A 15,981-nucleotide genomic window follows, 5' to 3' on the forward strand; every position below is an offset into this window, starting at 1 on the left:
TTTTGGTCCTCCGCGAATATGTTTCGTGCAAAATGAGTCCATAACCTTCAAAAATAGCATTCTTGATCCCAAACGTTATACTCCGTTAACAGTTTTGGTCCCTCTTCACTTTTCCATCTAAAAACTAATGATTTCTACATTTTCCAGGAAATTCGACCACTTCTTCATACATCCTTCCATCATCTTCATCATATTATTCAAACCCATCACTCTCACAACATAAATTTTGAAACTTTTCGCACTACCTTCATATCCAACATTTTCACTCTCTGACTCTTTCTCTCTCTCAGATCCAAACCCAGAGTCTCCTCTTCTCCTTCAAAGCTCCAGTTCTTCTTCTCACAAGATTAGCCACCACTTATCTCTCCCCAGATCGCACCGTCGCCGCTCCTACTCCTCTTCTCAGATGAACCGCCACACTTCTCTCTCCCCCAGATCACCCCAACCACCGATCCACCCCGACAACCGCCTTCTTTGTCCAGATCGCACCACTGCTAGTATTCCCCTTTCCAGCGCCGCCGAGACTTCACCCAGCCACATCCAAACCAAATCGAGACCTTCTCCTCTTCCCATATCACGCCGCCGGCCACCACCTGCTCCTTCTCCTCCTTCCAGCAAACCCATCAATAGAAAGAGAGAGAGAGAGAGAGAGAGATATTTCAAAGATGAAATCCACATATCACTCTTCGGCTGAGGTGTTGTGAAGGTTTCGTTGGCTATTCATGGTAGTGGGACGAGATTGTGAGGAAGGTTTCAACCTGGGTTTTCAATTTTTATTGCTTCTGGGTTTCAAAGCTTGAGCAAGGTTGAAACTTGAATCCCAGATTTAGGGGAAAAGGGTTATGTTGTTGAGAAATTTCTGAGTTTCTCAGCAGATTTGGGGGAAAAGGGTTTTCAATAATGGGGTTGGGGTTACGGTTTCGATGGGGTTGGATGAGTTTGGGAGATGTAGTTTTGTAGTAATGGGTTGGGAAAAGCTTCATAAACACCAAAGATTTTGCTGGGTTTGTTGTTTCAATAAAAAAAATTCAATTCAAATTTTATTAAAAAAATCCACGTAAGCACAAATTGTTAGTTTTCTAACGAAATAAGGAAAATGGACCAAAACTGTTAACGGAGTATAACGTTTGGGATCAAGAATGCTATTTTTGAAGGTTAGGGACTCATTTTGCATGAAACGCATTCGTGGGGGACCAAAAATGAATTTAAGCCTTTCTGATATTTCCGATTCAAATGTAAAATCTCTGACTGAGGTATTGGTCATCACTATTGTAAAATAGGTTTGGTCTAGACATTGGTCATCACTATTATAAAATAGGTTTCTTTTGCAGACAATCACTAAAAGTGGTAAACGAAACACACCTCCAGCTATAGTTGAAGACTCCAACACACCTATTAAACGTCGTTCAGACGATGGTTCCATAACAGAAGTTGTTGGAAGTAAAGATGCAGAAATGTTGAAAAAGATCAAGGTTTCAAAGATTTAGTTGCATTTCCTTAAGATTGTTTGCAAATAAATAGCGTTTGTTCTAAACTTTCACTTTTATGTCTTTACCCACGTTGACAATTTGTTTTTTTTTTGGTAAATAGACCTCGGTGGACTTTCAAACATTTTGACTTTTTTTTCGTATATTGACCATGTTACTAAAATATTCAACAAATCATTTTATGTTACTAAAATATTCAATAAATCAATTTAAATGTGCTTTCGACCCTTAAACACATTACTTTGCAAAAAAAAAAACCTACACCACAACTGTGCAAAAAACGAAAAAAATAAACCAAATACCTATATAGAATAAATAAATAAAGATATTAATCGATTAACAAAAATAAAAAATAAAAATAAATCCAAAATTAAATTCCCCGTGCAAGGCACGGGTTAAAAACTAGTATGTAAAATATTCCTCCGCGTAGAAGAAGATCTTTACCAATGGCTTGCAAGTTATAGAGGAAGGAAAAATAAATAACAAATCTAGTTTAATCAAACAATTTATTATAGAAAATGCTAACTTTAGAGTCAAAGTAAACAACAAATCAAATCAAATATTTCATATTAAAACTAATCAATTAGCAATATAAATTAACAAAGTTAAAACCATATACTGTTGACTAATTAAAATTAAAGCAAATCATGGATTAGAATAAAACATCATGGAGGCTAAACACTGAAAATACAAACTCTGTAACAAAAGAGAAAATGAAGAGATAGAGACCTTCAAGACATTAGGCCCTTATAGCTCTACACCAGCATTCAACAAAAAAGAAGTTAAAGAATTTAGAATCTAATATCAAATAGATAGAAAGTAAAATCAATACAACGCCTATAATTCAACATATTTTCATTTCAAAAAATGCCTCAAAATCCAGTGAAACATAATTCTCCACAAATCCCAGCCTTTTCGATGGTTTGTACATTTACCAAATATCCAAATCTACATACAATGACAAACAAAAATTCACCAAAATCTATCATTCTAGATGCTAAATTTCACTTCCACTTGTTTCAATAAAAGAAATATTTTCCCACAAGCTTGGTCTGATCTCAATCATAGCTCCACTTGCTTTCTTTCACCTCAGCGTGCTTCTTTACAGCCGGCTGTAAGATAGAATGCGACATGGATGACTCCTCGTTAGCATCGGGGGATGGTGTACTTCTTGTAGCATTTTTCTTTTCAAAAACATTAAGAGAACGGGTGCCACTTAGACCATTCAAAGGAACCGACATAAGAAAGCTCCAGCAATTTTCTGGAATCGCATCAAAAAACACATTTTATCAGATTCAGCTCTATTGATTATCATTATTTGTCGCCAACACATTCAAAGGGTACATTTTATGAAGGTAAAAAACATAAACTCACCTCATATAGCTGATCAAAGACCCACCTAACAAACAACCAGTGAAAGCCTGTCTTTAAGCGGCGAAGAGAATACTGGGAGACACCGCAAGTTCCTCCATTTCCAATACCTCAGTCGTTGCCTCCATAGACGCAGAGGGTAGAAAATACTTGGAGACAATGAAGAGAATCAGGGGAGACATATCAGAGGAGGAAAGTGGGCTCTGCAATGCAAATCTGAAGATGAGATATATGAATATAGTCTCATTACAAATAAATACAGTGCAGAAGATGAATTATCTGAATTTCAAATTTCAAATAAGGACAAAGGGAGGGGTGATAGTAGTTAAAGCTAGGTAATTTCTGCATTTATAGACAGAATTTAGGGTAATAAGCGGGATAAAAGAGCTGAAAATTAAAAAAATTCAAAGGAACCCACACATGCAAGTTCACAACAGTATGATTTGATTTTTCTTCTACTTGCTACTTACTTTGTTGTCATTTGCTTTAGGTAATTCTGATCCTGAGAAGTTGAAGGAATCAGCACAAGCACATCAACGTCTCTCACCTAATGATATTCAAAAACGTCAAAAGGAAATCAAGGTGTGAAACTAGCTTAGAAAGTTGTTTATTTTGTGAATTGGGTGTGATATGTGTTTGTTACTTTCTTATGTGATGAGTTGTTGGTGTTACTTAAAAAGGAATTATTTGAGAAAATGAGGATGCCATCAGATGCTGAGTTGATGAAAGTTGCCATAAGTGACTTGAATAATGTGTCTACTTCTTTGGAAGATAGGCACCGTGCTTTGCAGGAGCTTGGTGAGTCAATAGATAATGCAAATGGTTAGTGTATTTTATTTTATTTTTCCAATTTGGTGCTTATGTGATTTTTTGGGTCTATTGTTAGTGTTAATATGAAGCAGGCTTGTTAACAGCGCTCTATAGCGGCGCAATAACGCTATAGCATAGCGTCCTGTGAGTTCATCGCTACTCCACTATTCACCGCTATTTGCGTTATTTACCTCTGTAGCGCCGTAATAACGCTCTAAATAGCGTTTTTTGGGCTTGCCGCTACGCTATTCGCTATTAACAACCCTGATATGAAGTTCAATTCACTGCTGCATCCCAAAATAGTGTTTATAAATATACTCATAGGTCATTTTTTGGCTTTGGCTGCTAATATAAAAATGCTACAAGAGTTAAGTTTCTATACTATTAAAGACTTCATACATGCTTACACTTAAACAGTCATTCTTTGGCGTATGCTTTGTAATTTTTTTAAGTCTCGAGATCTGTTTTTTATATAATGCGCTTTAAGTACTTGCTAGTTGCTATCTAGAATCTTGTCAATATGAATTCCTCTTTGATATTTGTTTGCTGAGAACAAGAATGGAAGATCCCAATTTTACACTACAACAAAATTGGTGTTTAGCGACGGACATTTTGCAGCGGTTACGCAAAAACCGCCGCAAAATGTAAACTTGAGGCACTTTTTCAGGCGGTTATGCCAGCCGCCGCAGTTTTCGTACAATTTTGCTGCGGTTATTTCAGAGGCGGTTCAACCAGGCGCCGCAGAATGATTAAATCAGGAAAACCTAAAATAAACCCACCTCACCTGAACCCACCACAGAAGCAATTTCAGATCGCGTTTTTTCATCTCAGGAAATACCCACCACACCTTCACCTCTCTCAGCATCGCGATTCTTCTCAAAATCGTGATTCTTCACTCCTCTCTCAGCATCGTGATTCTTCACCTCTCACAGCATCGTAATTCTTCACACCTCTCTCAGCGATGGCGAACACCTCAGAAGCAAAGCTAACGTAAATTGCGTTCCAGATTGAAGCTCAGTCATTGATTGAAGGTAAGCACTTCGTTTCATCTCGCGAATTGATCAGGAATTAGGGATTTTAGGTCTTAGATTTCAGGTTTTTGATTTGGATCTGTTTGTTTTGGTTAGGAATTAGGGGTTTTAGGTTTCAGATTTCCACATTCTCATCAAAACTGGTGTTTGTGCTCTCGGTTCTCACTCTCAGATTTTCATCTTGGGTTTCAGTTTCTTCTCGTTGTAGCTTTGATTGAAGATAAGCACCTAGTTCTCAGTTTCAATTTCTTCTCAGATGTGCAATTTCAATTTGGATGGTTGAATGCGATGTTATGTTTCTAGAAAACTCTGGTGTTTATGATTAAGCTGTGAATTATAGAGGATTATGGTGATAAATTTTTGTTTTCTCATTGTTTTTTCATAGCTTTAGTTAGTATAAAACTCTGGTGTATGGTTGGAATCCTTGACGGAGGATCATAGGGTCAATTCAAATTAAATGTTGGGTTGCTGTTTTTGGAACCATAGTGACATTACTGTTCAATGTTCATGCTACTCCATTGAAAGTAATATAGCAGAATCTTCACTGCTAATTAGCAGAATCTTCACTGCTAATTAGCAGAATCTTCATAGTTAGTAATATATACAGTAAAGAAACAATACAAACAAGGGAGCACTTATGGCTTAATTAAATCCAATCAATGAGATAGTCATCACTGCTAATTAGTATTAATTACAGTTGACTATTGGCTACCTATTTGAAGTTCACAAAATCAGTACTAATCTCCCTTAAATGAATCTCTTTTATGATAATATGGTTATCAATCTTTGTACTTGGTCCTTTCATAATTAATGGCTTCTGCAAGAAACCTTCTAGGCACAAAATGTATTTGGCACATGTTAGTATCTAAACCCGTAGGAGTGTTAACAAACTTTGCATTCAACAAACCTACTTCCCTGAAAATGTATTTTTGGCATACTTTCTCTACAAAATGTGGTAAGCATGGAAGAAATGTTAGTATGTTACTACTAAAAACTAACAAGAATGGGCAAAGGGAATCTAAAGAATTTTACCATTGGAACCTCAAAAAGTGTATGGTTGGAATCCTTGCAGAAATCTTCCACTCCATCGTAGCTCAACCAGCGGTCTCTTTGGCCCCAACATATTGTGGTTCGAACTTTCCAGTTTTTGTCCTTAAGTATTGTTTGCATATTGTCCACATACCCCTGAAGGAAAGTGAATCAAAGATTTGACAGATATGAATGTTATCAGAATTTTTTTTTTCACTAATAACATACAAATTACAAGCTCTGATACTCATGAAATAAGCTATTTAATCTTTTTGTTAAGTGATGCTTTGCTTTTTGTTGGGAACTGGATATCTTTTTGTTAAGGAAAATGAATTTTCTTAGTTATTTTAGTGACATTTGGTTGGTTGCTGCTCACATATATTATGAATGCAAACCTTTTTTTTATCTGTCTATTAGTATCATAGTGCTATTTTAACTTTTGCCTAAAGTAATGTATATCATACTGCAGAATTGGAATTTGTATGTACTGACATTGGATTGCTATTTCTCCCTTATTCTAATTTCATGGGCAAGTTGTGGACCATGAGTCTCTGCTTATTTAGAATGAGACAATGCATTGACCAAAAATAGAAATCCTAAAGACAAGTCATATATACATATTATTTCACTTGATTGTATCTTGCATTTCTGGTTTTGATATATAGACCCCAAACACTTTTTACGATTAATGCATAATTTTCATTTTCCCATAGCCCATGTCTTATCCGATTTAACAGATCAAATAAAAGGTTAATCTATAGGAAGCTCCTATCAATTTATTGTCCAACTTTGTGACTTTGTCTCTACCATGCAATTTTATGATGATGATGATTGATGAACACATTCTATTTACAAGTTACTCCTAAAGCGGTAATCTAATGCACAACTGTTTGAATTTTATGCGACAAGTGTAATGCATTGTGTTTTTACCATTTTGCAGACGATGAGAGAGGAGTGGATGGCTTGCCAACTGAAGGTCTAGAAATTACACATTTTAATCTGGTAATTTTATTACCTTCATTGACACAATGTGTTTTTGTATTTTTTTGTTTCTTTTCAATAGGTTTTGATTTTAATATAACAATAGGTGTAGATGTATATTTTGTTCATTTGTCCTATCCTATGTTTAAAACATAGAACTTGGAAGATTGATAAAGGAACCTTTGGCCTATTACAATCCTCAGAGAGCTATGGATTGTGCACTAATTTGTAGTCCTTTTGTTGCAGGAAGGTGCTCGCTACATGATTTACACACCATCAGATCCACTTTTTTTTGTCGCTTTGAAGGTAAGCTGGTAAAGCTTCATAGAGAAACTACTATACTGCGGAACAGTGGAAGCATTCCATATACTTGAGACCCTTTACTCTCTTATACCAGTGTGAATATAGTGTCAAAGATCATTTATTGAGTTTGTAATTGCCATAGTAAAATACATAATGGTATTTAATTAGGCCGTTTACTCTGCAGGATGAGAAATGGATATTGCAAATTGCTGATGATGTAAGTAAGCTATCACCAACGACAAAAGGACCGGGATCTGACTCCCCTGTGAGCTAGATCTGCACGGAGTCTATAGAGTTTGTCCAACGAGTCCTCCCCCTTGGCGGTACGGGGATTGTCCAGAGCCCCAGCAGATGTGGTCACCATCATAGGTACTCGAGATATTGTGTCTGGAGAGGTGGATAGATAGGACGTAGAGTTTGTGCACAATTTCCTTTTGTAGTTCTAATCTTATATTCAATATAAAGCTGGCTCCTATTTTCTGCATTTTACCCATTTATTCTTAAAGGTCAGAATGCCACTTTCAAGCAATGGTTTTCAAATTTTAGCAACCTTACTATTTTCTGGTTGTGGCATTCACTCTAATAATAATGTCCATTACTTAACCACAATGATTTTAAGTTTCATCTTTTGTTGCTTGTACACACATAGCTTGAGGTTGCTAATGGCTAAGTTTTTGAACAGACCCTGCTTGAAGATCCTATTGTCATAAACGCCATAGATCAAGAGACTGAATTTAATGCCTTGGTGGTATGTGGCTCCATTCTTCCAAGTGATCACTTCTTTTGATATTATGTTTCACCATGCTCATTTCCATTTTATTTTGTGCCCCTGCAGGAAGAAGAAGCTGCACTTATTGAATCAACCATGGATGAAAGATAACCTGGTATATTTTAGACCATTTACAATGGTTGATGAAATTGGGTGTTGAAAATTATTGAAGATTGTTGATAGGTTGTAATGGTTGTTGAAGATTGTTGAGAGTGATGAGAGAGAGGAAAAATGTTGAAAATGTTCAACATTGTTGGATTGCCTGCGGTGTGCCACGTGGCGCGAGGCCAGTGGCCACCGTCAGGCGCGTGCATGACACGCGCAGACACGCGCCTTGTCTGCAGGAGAGAGAATCCTTTTTTTTTTGCTTTGACACGTGTCACTTTCTGACTGGTTCGCAATAGAGACTTGGTTCGTTTGATTTGGACACAGAAAAAAAAAAACCAAGTTTTTCACCATCTTATTATCTCTCTCACCATCTTATTATCTTTCTATTAGCCTTTGTTTTGAAATGGATCCCAAAAATCACCATTACAACACCCAGAATTCTTCTAACTACCCAAATAACTACCAAAATCTCAACAATTATCCAGATCCAAATCATTTTCCCAACCAACGTCATCAAAATCTCAACGATTATCAAGATTCAAATCAATATTTCTACTCACGTTCTCAAAATCGCAACAATTATGAAGATTCAAATCAATTTTCCTACCCACGTCCTCAAAATCCCAACAATTATCAAGATTCAAGTCAATTTTCCTACCCACGTTCTCAAAATCCCAACAATTTTGCACCAAATTCCAACCAGTCATCCTTTCATCCCTCTATGAGATATCCATCTCAAACACCCCCGTCTAGTGGTTATATGGCAATGGTGAATGAAAATTTTCCAAGTGTTGATGCACCTGAATTTCCCGAATTTTCAACACAAATGACTCTTGGTGGCATGACAGCTGCTAATCAATTTACTCCAAATCAAGAGGATACAACTCCTAAGAGCAAGAAAACCCACTCACCAGCATGGAGCACTGCACAAAATTTGGTGCTAATTAGTGGGTGGATTAACTGTGGAACAAGCAGTGTTGTAGGGAAAAACCAGAAAGGAGAAACATTTTGGAGAGATATTGCTGAGTATTGTAATGAGCATTGCTCATTCGATCCTTCGCGTGATGGAATTACATGTCGAAACCGCTGGAATTATATGAACAAAATACTGGGTAAATGGATTGGCGCTTATGATGTCGCTAAGCGTCAGCAAGCAAGCGGTTGGTCGGATAATGATGTTTTGGCAAAAGCGCGGGAATTATTCGCCTGTGGGAAGAATGTTCAATTTACTTTGATGGAAGAATGGATGCAACTCCGTGATTTGCCACGTTTTTGTAGTCCAGTAGGAGGAAATAGTGGCTCAGCAAGTAGTGGATCTAAGAGATCTCACGACAGTGATGCATGTGGCTCAACCTCTATAGGATCAATTCCTCGTCCAATCGATAGGGAGGCAGCTAAAAGAAAGAATAAAAAGAAAAGTAGAGAAGCTCCCTTGGAGGAGGACAAAGGTTGGGGTTGGGATAAATACGAAAATTTCAAGCAGAAAGAGCTTGTACGATTGGAGAAGATAGCATCGGTGCAAGAAGAGACTAACCAATTGATGAAAACCAATTTGTATCTAAAGCTAACTTCCGAAGAGAACCTCGATGACCATAAGAAAGAGCTGTTGAAAAAGTTGTCCCAAGAGCTATTTGGGAATTAATTTCAATCGAGTATTTGTCTGTATTCGGTCAAATTTGTCAGTGGTGCCTATAAAGAAGGAATATCACCCTTGGCAAAATGTACAACAACAATGTGAATGTTAGCATATGGTGTGGCAGCAGATGCAGTCGATGAGTACATCAAAATCGGAGGTACTACAGCACTGGAGTGTTTACGTAGATTCTGTAAAGGAATCATACGATTGTATGAGCACGAGTACCTTAGAGCACCAACCGAAGATGACCTGCAAAAAATACTACATGTTAGTGAAATGCGGGGGTTCCCAGGCATGATCGGGAGTATTGACTGCATGCACTGGGAGTGGAAAAATTGTCCTAAAGCATGGGAAGGTCAATTTACTAGAGGGGATAATGGAACCACAACGGTTATTCTTGAAGCAATTGCATCTCATGATCTATGGATCTGGCATGCCTTTTTTGGATGTCCGGGAACGTTGAACGACATAAACGTTCTAGATCGGTCACCAGTGTTTGATGACATGGAACAGGGAAAGGCTCCAAATGTGAATTTCTTTGTGAATCAACGTCCCTATAATATGGCATACTATCTAGCTGATGGTATCTACCCTTCTTATCCATCTTTCGTCAAATCGATTAGACTTCCTCAAAGTGAACCCGATAAGTTGTTTGCACAAGTTCAGGAGGGATGTCGGAAGGACATCGAACGTGCATTTGGAGTGCTTCAAGCACGTTTTAAAATCATCCGTGAACCAACTCGTTTGTGGGACATAGCTGATTTGGGTATCATTATGAGGTCATGCATCATATTACATAATATGATTGTTGAGGATGAACGAGATTCATATGCTCAACGTTGGACCGATTTTGAGCAATCTGGGGAAGGTGGATCTAGTACACCGCAACCATACTCGACCGAGGTGTTACCCGCTTTTGCAAATCATGTGCGTGCTAGATCCGAGTTGCGTGATTCGAGCGTTCATCACGAACTGCAAGCATATCTAGTGAAGCACATATGGACAAAGTTTGCAAATGCTTCGTGATGGAAGATGATTTGTATCGTACTAATTACGTTATTTGTGTGTTGTGTGCTTAGTTTGTTGTCTTGCATTTTAAGTTAAGAAAATAAAATAAATTATTGTGTGCTTAGTTTGTTGTCTTCCATTTTTAAGTTAAGGAAATAAAATAAATTATTGTCTATATTAAAAAAAAATTAATTTGTTAAGTGTTTATTATTTAATTTAATTTAAAATAATAATTGTAATTTTATGTAAATAATAAAAACAAAAATATAAAATTAAATAAAAATATGAAATAAAAAAGTGGTGGGGTAGGGTGAGTGGTGGGGTAGGGTGTTGAGAGAGAAAACCATTGGAGTGGGTAATTGTTGAGAGTGTGTTGAATTGGAGAGAGAAGATGATGTGGAGTGTTGGGAAGAGAAAAAGTGGGGTTGAGAAGGGGTAAACAAAACATTTTTTGTTGAACCATTGCTCATGGTCTTACTATAGAGATGTCACTGTATTTTACTCTACACTACCCCTGTGTATAGGAAAATGATGTGGGGCACGACCTTGGGCCTTGTGCACCACGCACGAAGCAATTTCTGGCGGTTTTAAACCGCCAGAAACCGTAGCTTTGTTTTTTTTTACAGTTGTAATTTTGTGGAGGTTTAAAACGGCCACTAAACTACACTCGTGCACTAGTCGTACATATTCTCTCGTACCATATAGCATTACTCATATGATCAATTTTGTAAGGACCGGGTGTGTATACTAATTTACATTACTCTTTTGTCGTCTCAATATTTAAAAATTATCTTTTTTTATTAATTCTATATATTTAGGCATTTCTTGTACATTTTCTTCATTTTATTTATTGATTGAATATATAATTTGACTTTTAAAAAAAATTGAAAATCTATTTTACGCAATTCGTAATTAAATAGAAAATATTTTAAAAATTACTATAGAACTTTGCAGCGGTTAGAAACAGAGGCGAAATGAATTACCGACCCTACGGCGCTTTTAAGCCGCAAAATGCTTCCAGAAGCGCCACAAAATGCCTTTTTTTTTTTTGTAGTGTTTAATGGATAGTATGATATGTCAAGAACAGATAATGATGTGTGCTTTCTTTTCATGCGTCACTTGCCCAACTACTTTTTGTAATATGACGGTGAAGTTCTTTATATACCTTAAGAAGTATCATTAGTTAAGATTTAAGAATGCTCATCTGCTTTTGCTTCAAGGTTTTGGAACTTGGAACTGATATTTCCTGTATAATAGTGCGGGAAAGCTAGCAAAAATAATCCAATTGTACAGCAACAGGTATGGTGTTTCATTGATGGAAATTTAGGATGTTGTTAGAAACTGAATCCAAAGACTCCTAGTTGAATTAAATCTAATGTAGTACTCCCTGGACAATATCGGTACCATTATGCTATCAATACCAGTGTGGCAGATGAATGAGAAAGATTGAAGCTGTAAAAACATAACATATGGTATTCGAGAGACCCTAATATCTCTCAGTCTCTACCACCATCATATCCCCTACTTATTTTCTCGTCTCTGTCTCCTCTCCATCTGCTTTCCTGTAGCCATACAGGTCAATTATAACCCCCCCCCCCCCCATTCCCATTGATTGCCTTTCTGGAAATATGTTACACAAATCATCCAATTCCCCCTGATTGCCTCTCATGCAAATGTAATCTTCTCCATTAATCATTCATTTCTAATTGATTACGCCTATGTGCTCCTTCCGAATATAAATCTTTGTAATAGGTGGTTTCCTAACATAAGTTCTTAAGCATTGATGGTGACTAAACTATATAGTAATACAGATACTACCAAATTTCAACTGTGGAAGGTGTTGGAACTCGGAGTACTCTCGAGGTTGATTATTATGGTAAAATCTGATTCCACAGAAGAAGCGAATAAAGCATTATATACTGTTTCAGCTTTGATTCTGAATAACTTAGCTAGTCAGGCATTGTTCTATGCTGAAGCTGGAGGTTCAATGCTTCAGGTGACCTATCTATTACTAACATTGTTGTTGATATTATTATTATTATTTTGTATTACATTGTAGCATTGGTAATTGACACTGGTAAGTTTCTAGGATATTTTGAGGAATGCTAGTGTTGATGTCAGACTACGGAGGAAGGCCGTGCTTCTATTGGCTGATCTAGCAGAGTATCAATTAGAACATGTTGAAGAAGAGGAACCACCATCTAAATCTCAATATAAATAAAAAGAGAACCCATTAGAAGAAAAGTTTGCCACATCATACTATTGGAACCACCCCCAATCTTGCGCCCACGTATGCATAAACATTAAAAAAAATTCTAAAAGAAATTCTGATTACTATTTTTAGCAAAGATTGGAGCTGGACACTTGGTAGCTTCAGCATGTGTTGCAATGTTTTCAGGGCTGTATTTAAAAATAAAATAAAATAATAAACAACTTTTTAAATCAAGGTGTAGGTTATCATTCTCTACTTTATCTCTAACAGTCCATGGGAGCCAATCAACGTGTGTTGTTTGAAAAAAAAATCTGTCATCATCCAGGCTATATTTGAAAAAGAAATCAGCATGTGTTGTAATATAAGGTCATTTATTTATATTTATTAAAAACAAAGCAATTGAAAGGTTATGATAGACGTTCTTTTTCTTAAGTTGAATACTAATTGATTCGTGGATTCAATTTTTTTTTAAAAAAACTGTAGCATTTGTTCCTATTATTATATATAAAAATTTAAAACAAACTCAATAATAATATAAGGTCATTAAAACTGGTTGACAATTCATTGCATATAAAAATTTATTGCATTTACCGTTAATTTGATTGACAATTTAGAAGTCATTTTTTTTTAAAGAATAAATATATTGCATTAAAGAGTTACTTTATTGACAAGATTATATTTTTTTTAGTATTTTCTTTTGATGGAAAATTTTTTTTAGTATTAAAAAAGTATTAAAGATTATAAATCAATTCAAAAAGTATGTTTTATTGTGGAATTTGTTTTTTGAAAGATTTGTGGAAATTGATTTTTAAAAAAAAAATCTGTCTTCATCCAGGCTATATTTGAAAATAAAAAACAGCATGGGTTCAATATATCCAGGCTGTATTTAAAAATAAAATAATAATAGCTTTTTTTTTTTAGAACAAACAGTATAGTTATTATTGATAAAATAAAAGCATATGGGAACATCCCTCCCATAGTAGGCGAAACATACAAAAAGAGCTACCAAGCACCAGCAAAAAGCCACAAGGACAACCTCATCAAAACCTCTCAAGGGAAAACCCAGTGGGAAAAAATCCAAGAGAGGAAAAAGAGTACTAGACCAAGGGCCTGCTGCAAGAAGAAACCGTAGCCCATAAACACTGTAAATAGGTTTCACCACCCACAACCAGCCTAAATCACAATGCATAGGGTAATTAATACATGAAAGCTGGTAAAGAAAAGAAAAAACTCCTTACAAAATTAAAGGGATTCTCTAAAGTACAGAAGATCGGAAGAAGAATCAGCGCCTCTTTTGGCTAATCTGTCAGCTTCGGCATTAGCTTCTCTGAAAATATGATTTACTTTCAAACATTTCACTTCCACCAACCAGACATCAATTTGGTTTAGAACATTACTAAGTTTCCAAGGTCTATTATTCCTGTTGTTCACCCAACCTACAGCAAGAGAGGAGTCGCTTTCAATAATTAAAAATCTGATTTGTCTCACAGAACATAAATGGAGAACTTCATGGATAGCCCAAACTTCTGCTTCAAATGCAAAACCCTCCCCCAGATTTTTTGAAAAGAAACCCAGAATTTCATTCTCACTATTTCGCAAGATGCCCCCAATCCCACAATGACCCGGGGATCCTCTAGCTGATCCGTCCACATTAGCCTTAATTATACCCACCTCAGGAGGAGCCCAGCAAGCCACACGCGTCCTCTGATGTTTTGGAGTGAATTTAATGTGAACAAAATTTCTAGCAAGTTGATCAATACTATATGCATTCTGATGTAACAGATCGTAACTCCACCAACCAATGCGCATTAAGTGAGAATCCCATACCTCTAAGCTGCTAAAAAATTTCAAATTGAAGCACGAATTATTTCTTTCGATCCAAATTGACCATAGAAGCGCAAATGGGGACAACTTCCATAAGATTTCATCAGACATATGTGGGAGATTATCCCATTCCAGAAACAGTTCAGATAAAGAAGATGGCATGACCCAGAGAAAACCCTCACGAGAAACAATCTCACACCATAAGGACCATATTTGAAGGCAATGTAAAAACAAATGAGAGCAAGATTCACACACCTGGTTGCATATAACACAAAAATTTGCACCATTGAGATCAATCCCTCTGAGCAAAAGGTTGGCCTTTGTTGCAATTCTGTTTTTCCTAGCCTGCCACACGAAAAGAGAGACCTTGGGGGGAAGGATTTTTGATATTACTTTTGGAGCATGACAATTTACTTGATGATGAGTTTGTCCTTCAACCCAATTACAGATATCCTTAACTGAGAAAACCCCATTCTGATTGAGGCACCAAACTAGTGCATCTTCTCTATCAGGAGCGGGAATGATCCCGTTTATCATAGCCTGAAATTCAGTAAAGATTTCTGCTTCCCAACAAAATAGATGTCTACGAAAAGAGAAAGTCCATGTCCATTTTCCATTACAGAAATTTCCTACATCTGCAAGCTTAGCTTTTGGATTGACAGTCATAGCAAACAGCCTGGGAAATAAATTATGGAGAGATTCACCCGCAGCCCAAGGATCATCCCAGAAACTTACTCTTTTACCATCTCCAACAACAACCATTAAATTTTCTCTGAACCCATAAGATAGTAAATGATCATCCAGTAAAACACGCATAATGTCTTGGACAATCCTAGACCATGAAGATGAATTTACAACCTCTTTATGCTAGAACAAAGAAAAAGCATCATGGCTGTACTTCTCAGCAATAAGATTACGCCATAGACTTTGGGTTTCTTTTCCATAACGCCAGGCCCATTTCAACAAAAGGGCTCGATTTTTCCATTCAATGAAACCGAGCCCTAACCCCCCAGCTTTTTTGTTGATACAGATTTGTTCCCATCCTATCCAATTGATCCTCCCACACCCCTCAACACGACCCCAAATGAAGGCTCTACACACCTTTTCTACCTCCTCTAGCACTCCATTCGGGGCCTTAAAAATGGCCATCAAATACAGAGGGTTGGAGAAGAGAACTGATTTTGTCAAAACCAATCTTCCACTAAGAGAAATAAATTTAGAGTTATATGTTCTTGCCTTATCTTTTAAATTCTCCAACATTGGTTTCCAGAACTCCAATCGCCTCGGATTGCCACCAAGAGGAGCGCCTAGATATATGATCGGGATGGAACCAACACTCCATCCAAATAGATTAGCCAACCTTGCAACTTTAGCATCTTGGACATTAACACCAATTAGTACAGATATCTGGT

General features: G+C 36.7%; 1 protein-coding gene across 1 annotated transcript in view; it reads left to right on the forward strand.

Moving 5' to 3' along the window:
• The window catches only part of LOC130736275 (uncharacterized), a 103,452-nt gene that overhangs the window by 3,819 nt on the left and 83,652 nt on the right, over nucleotides 1-15,981 (forward strand). Inside the window, exons 3-10 of the mRNA XM_057588116.1 lie at nucleotides 3,334-3,440; nucleotides 3,539-3,680; nucleotides 6,669-6,730; nucleotides 6,956-7,015; nucleotides 7,197-7,277; nucleotides 11,791-11,832; nucleotides 12,371-12,529; nucleotides 12,623-12,732. Coding sequence (XP_057444099.1) covers nucleotides 3,334-3,440; nucleotides 3,539-3,680; nucleotides 6,669-6,730; nucleotides 6,956-7,015; nucleotides 7,197-7,277; nucleotides 11,791-11,832; nucleotides 12,371-12,529; nucleotides 12,623-12,732 — 763 coding nt within the window. The remainder of the gene's footprint in view (nucleotides 1-3,333; nucleotides 3,441-3,538; nucleotides 3,681-6,668; nucleotides 6,731-6,955; nucleotides 7,016-7,196; nucleotides 7,278-11,790; nucleotides 11,833-12,370; nucleotides 12,530-12,622; nucleotides 12,733-15,981) is intronic.

This window comes from Lotus japonicus, chromosome 2 (genome assembly GCF_012489685.1).
Source record: "Lotus japonicus ecotype B-129 chromosome 2, LjGifu_v1.2".
NCBI classification, from domain to species: Eukaryota; Viridiplantae; Streptophyta; class Magnoliopsida; order Fabales; family Fabaceae; genus Lotus; species Lotus japonicus.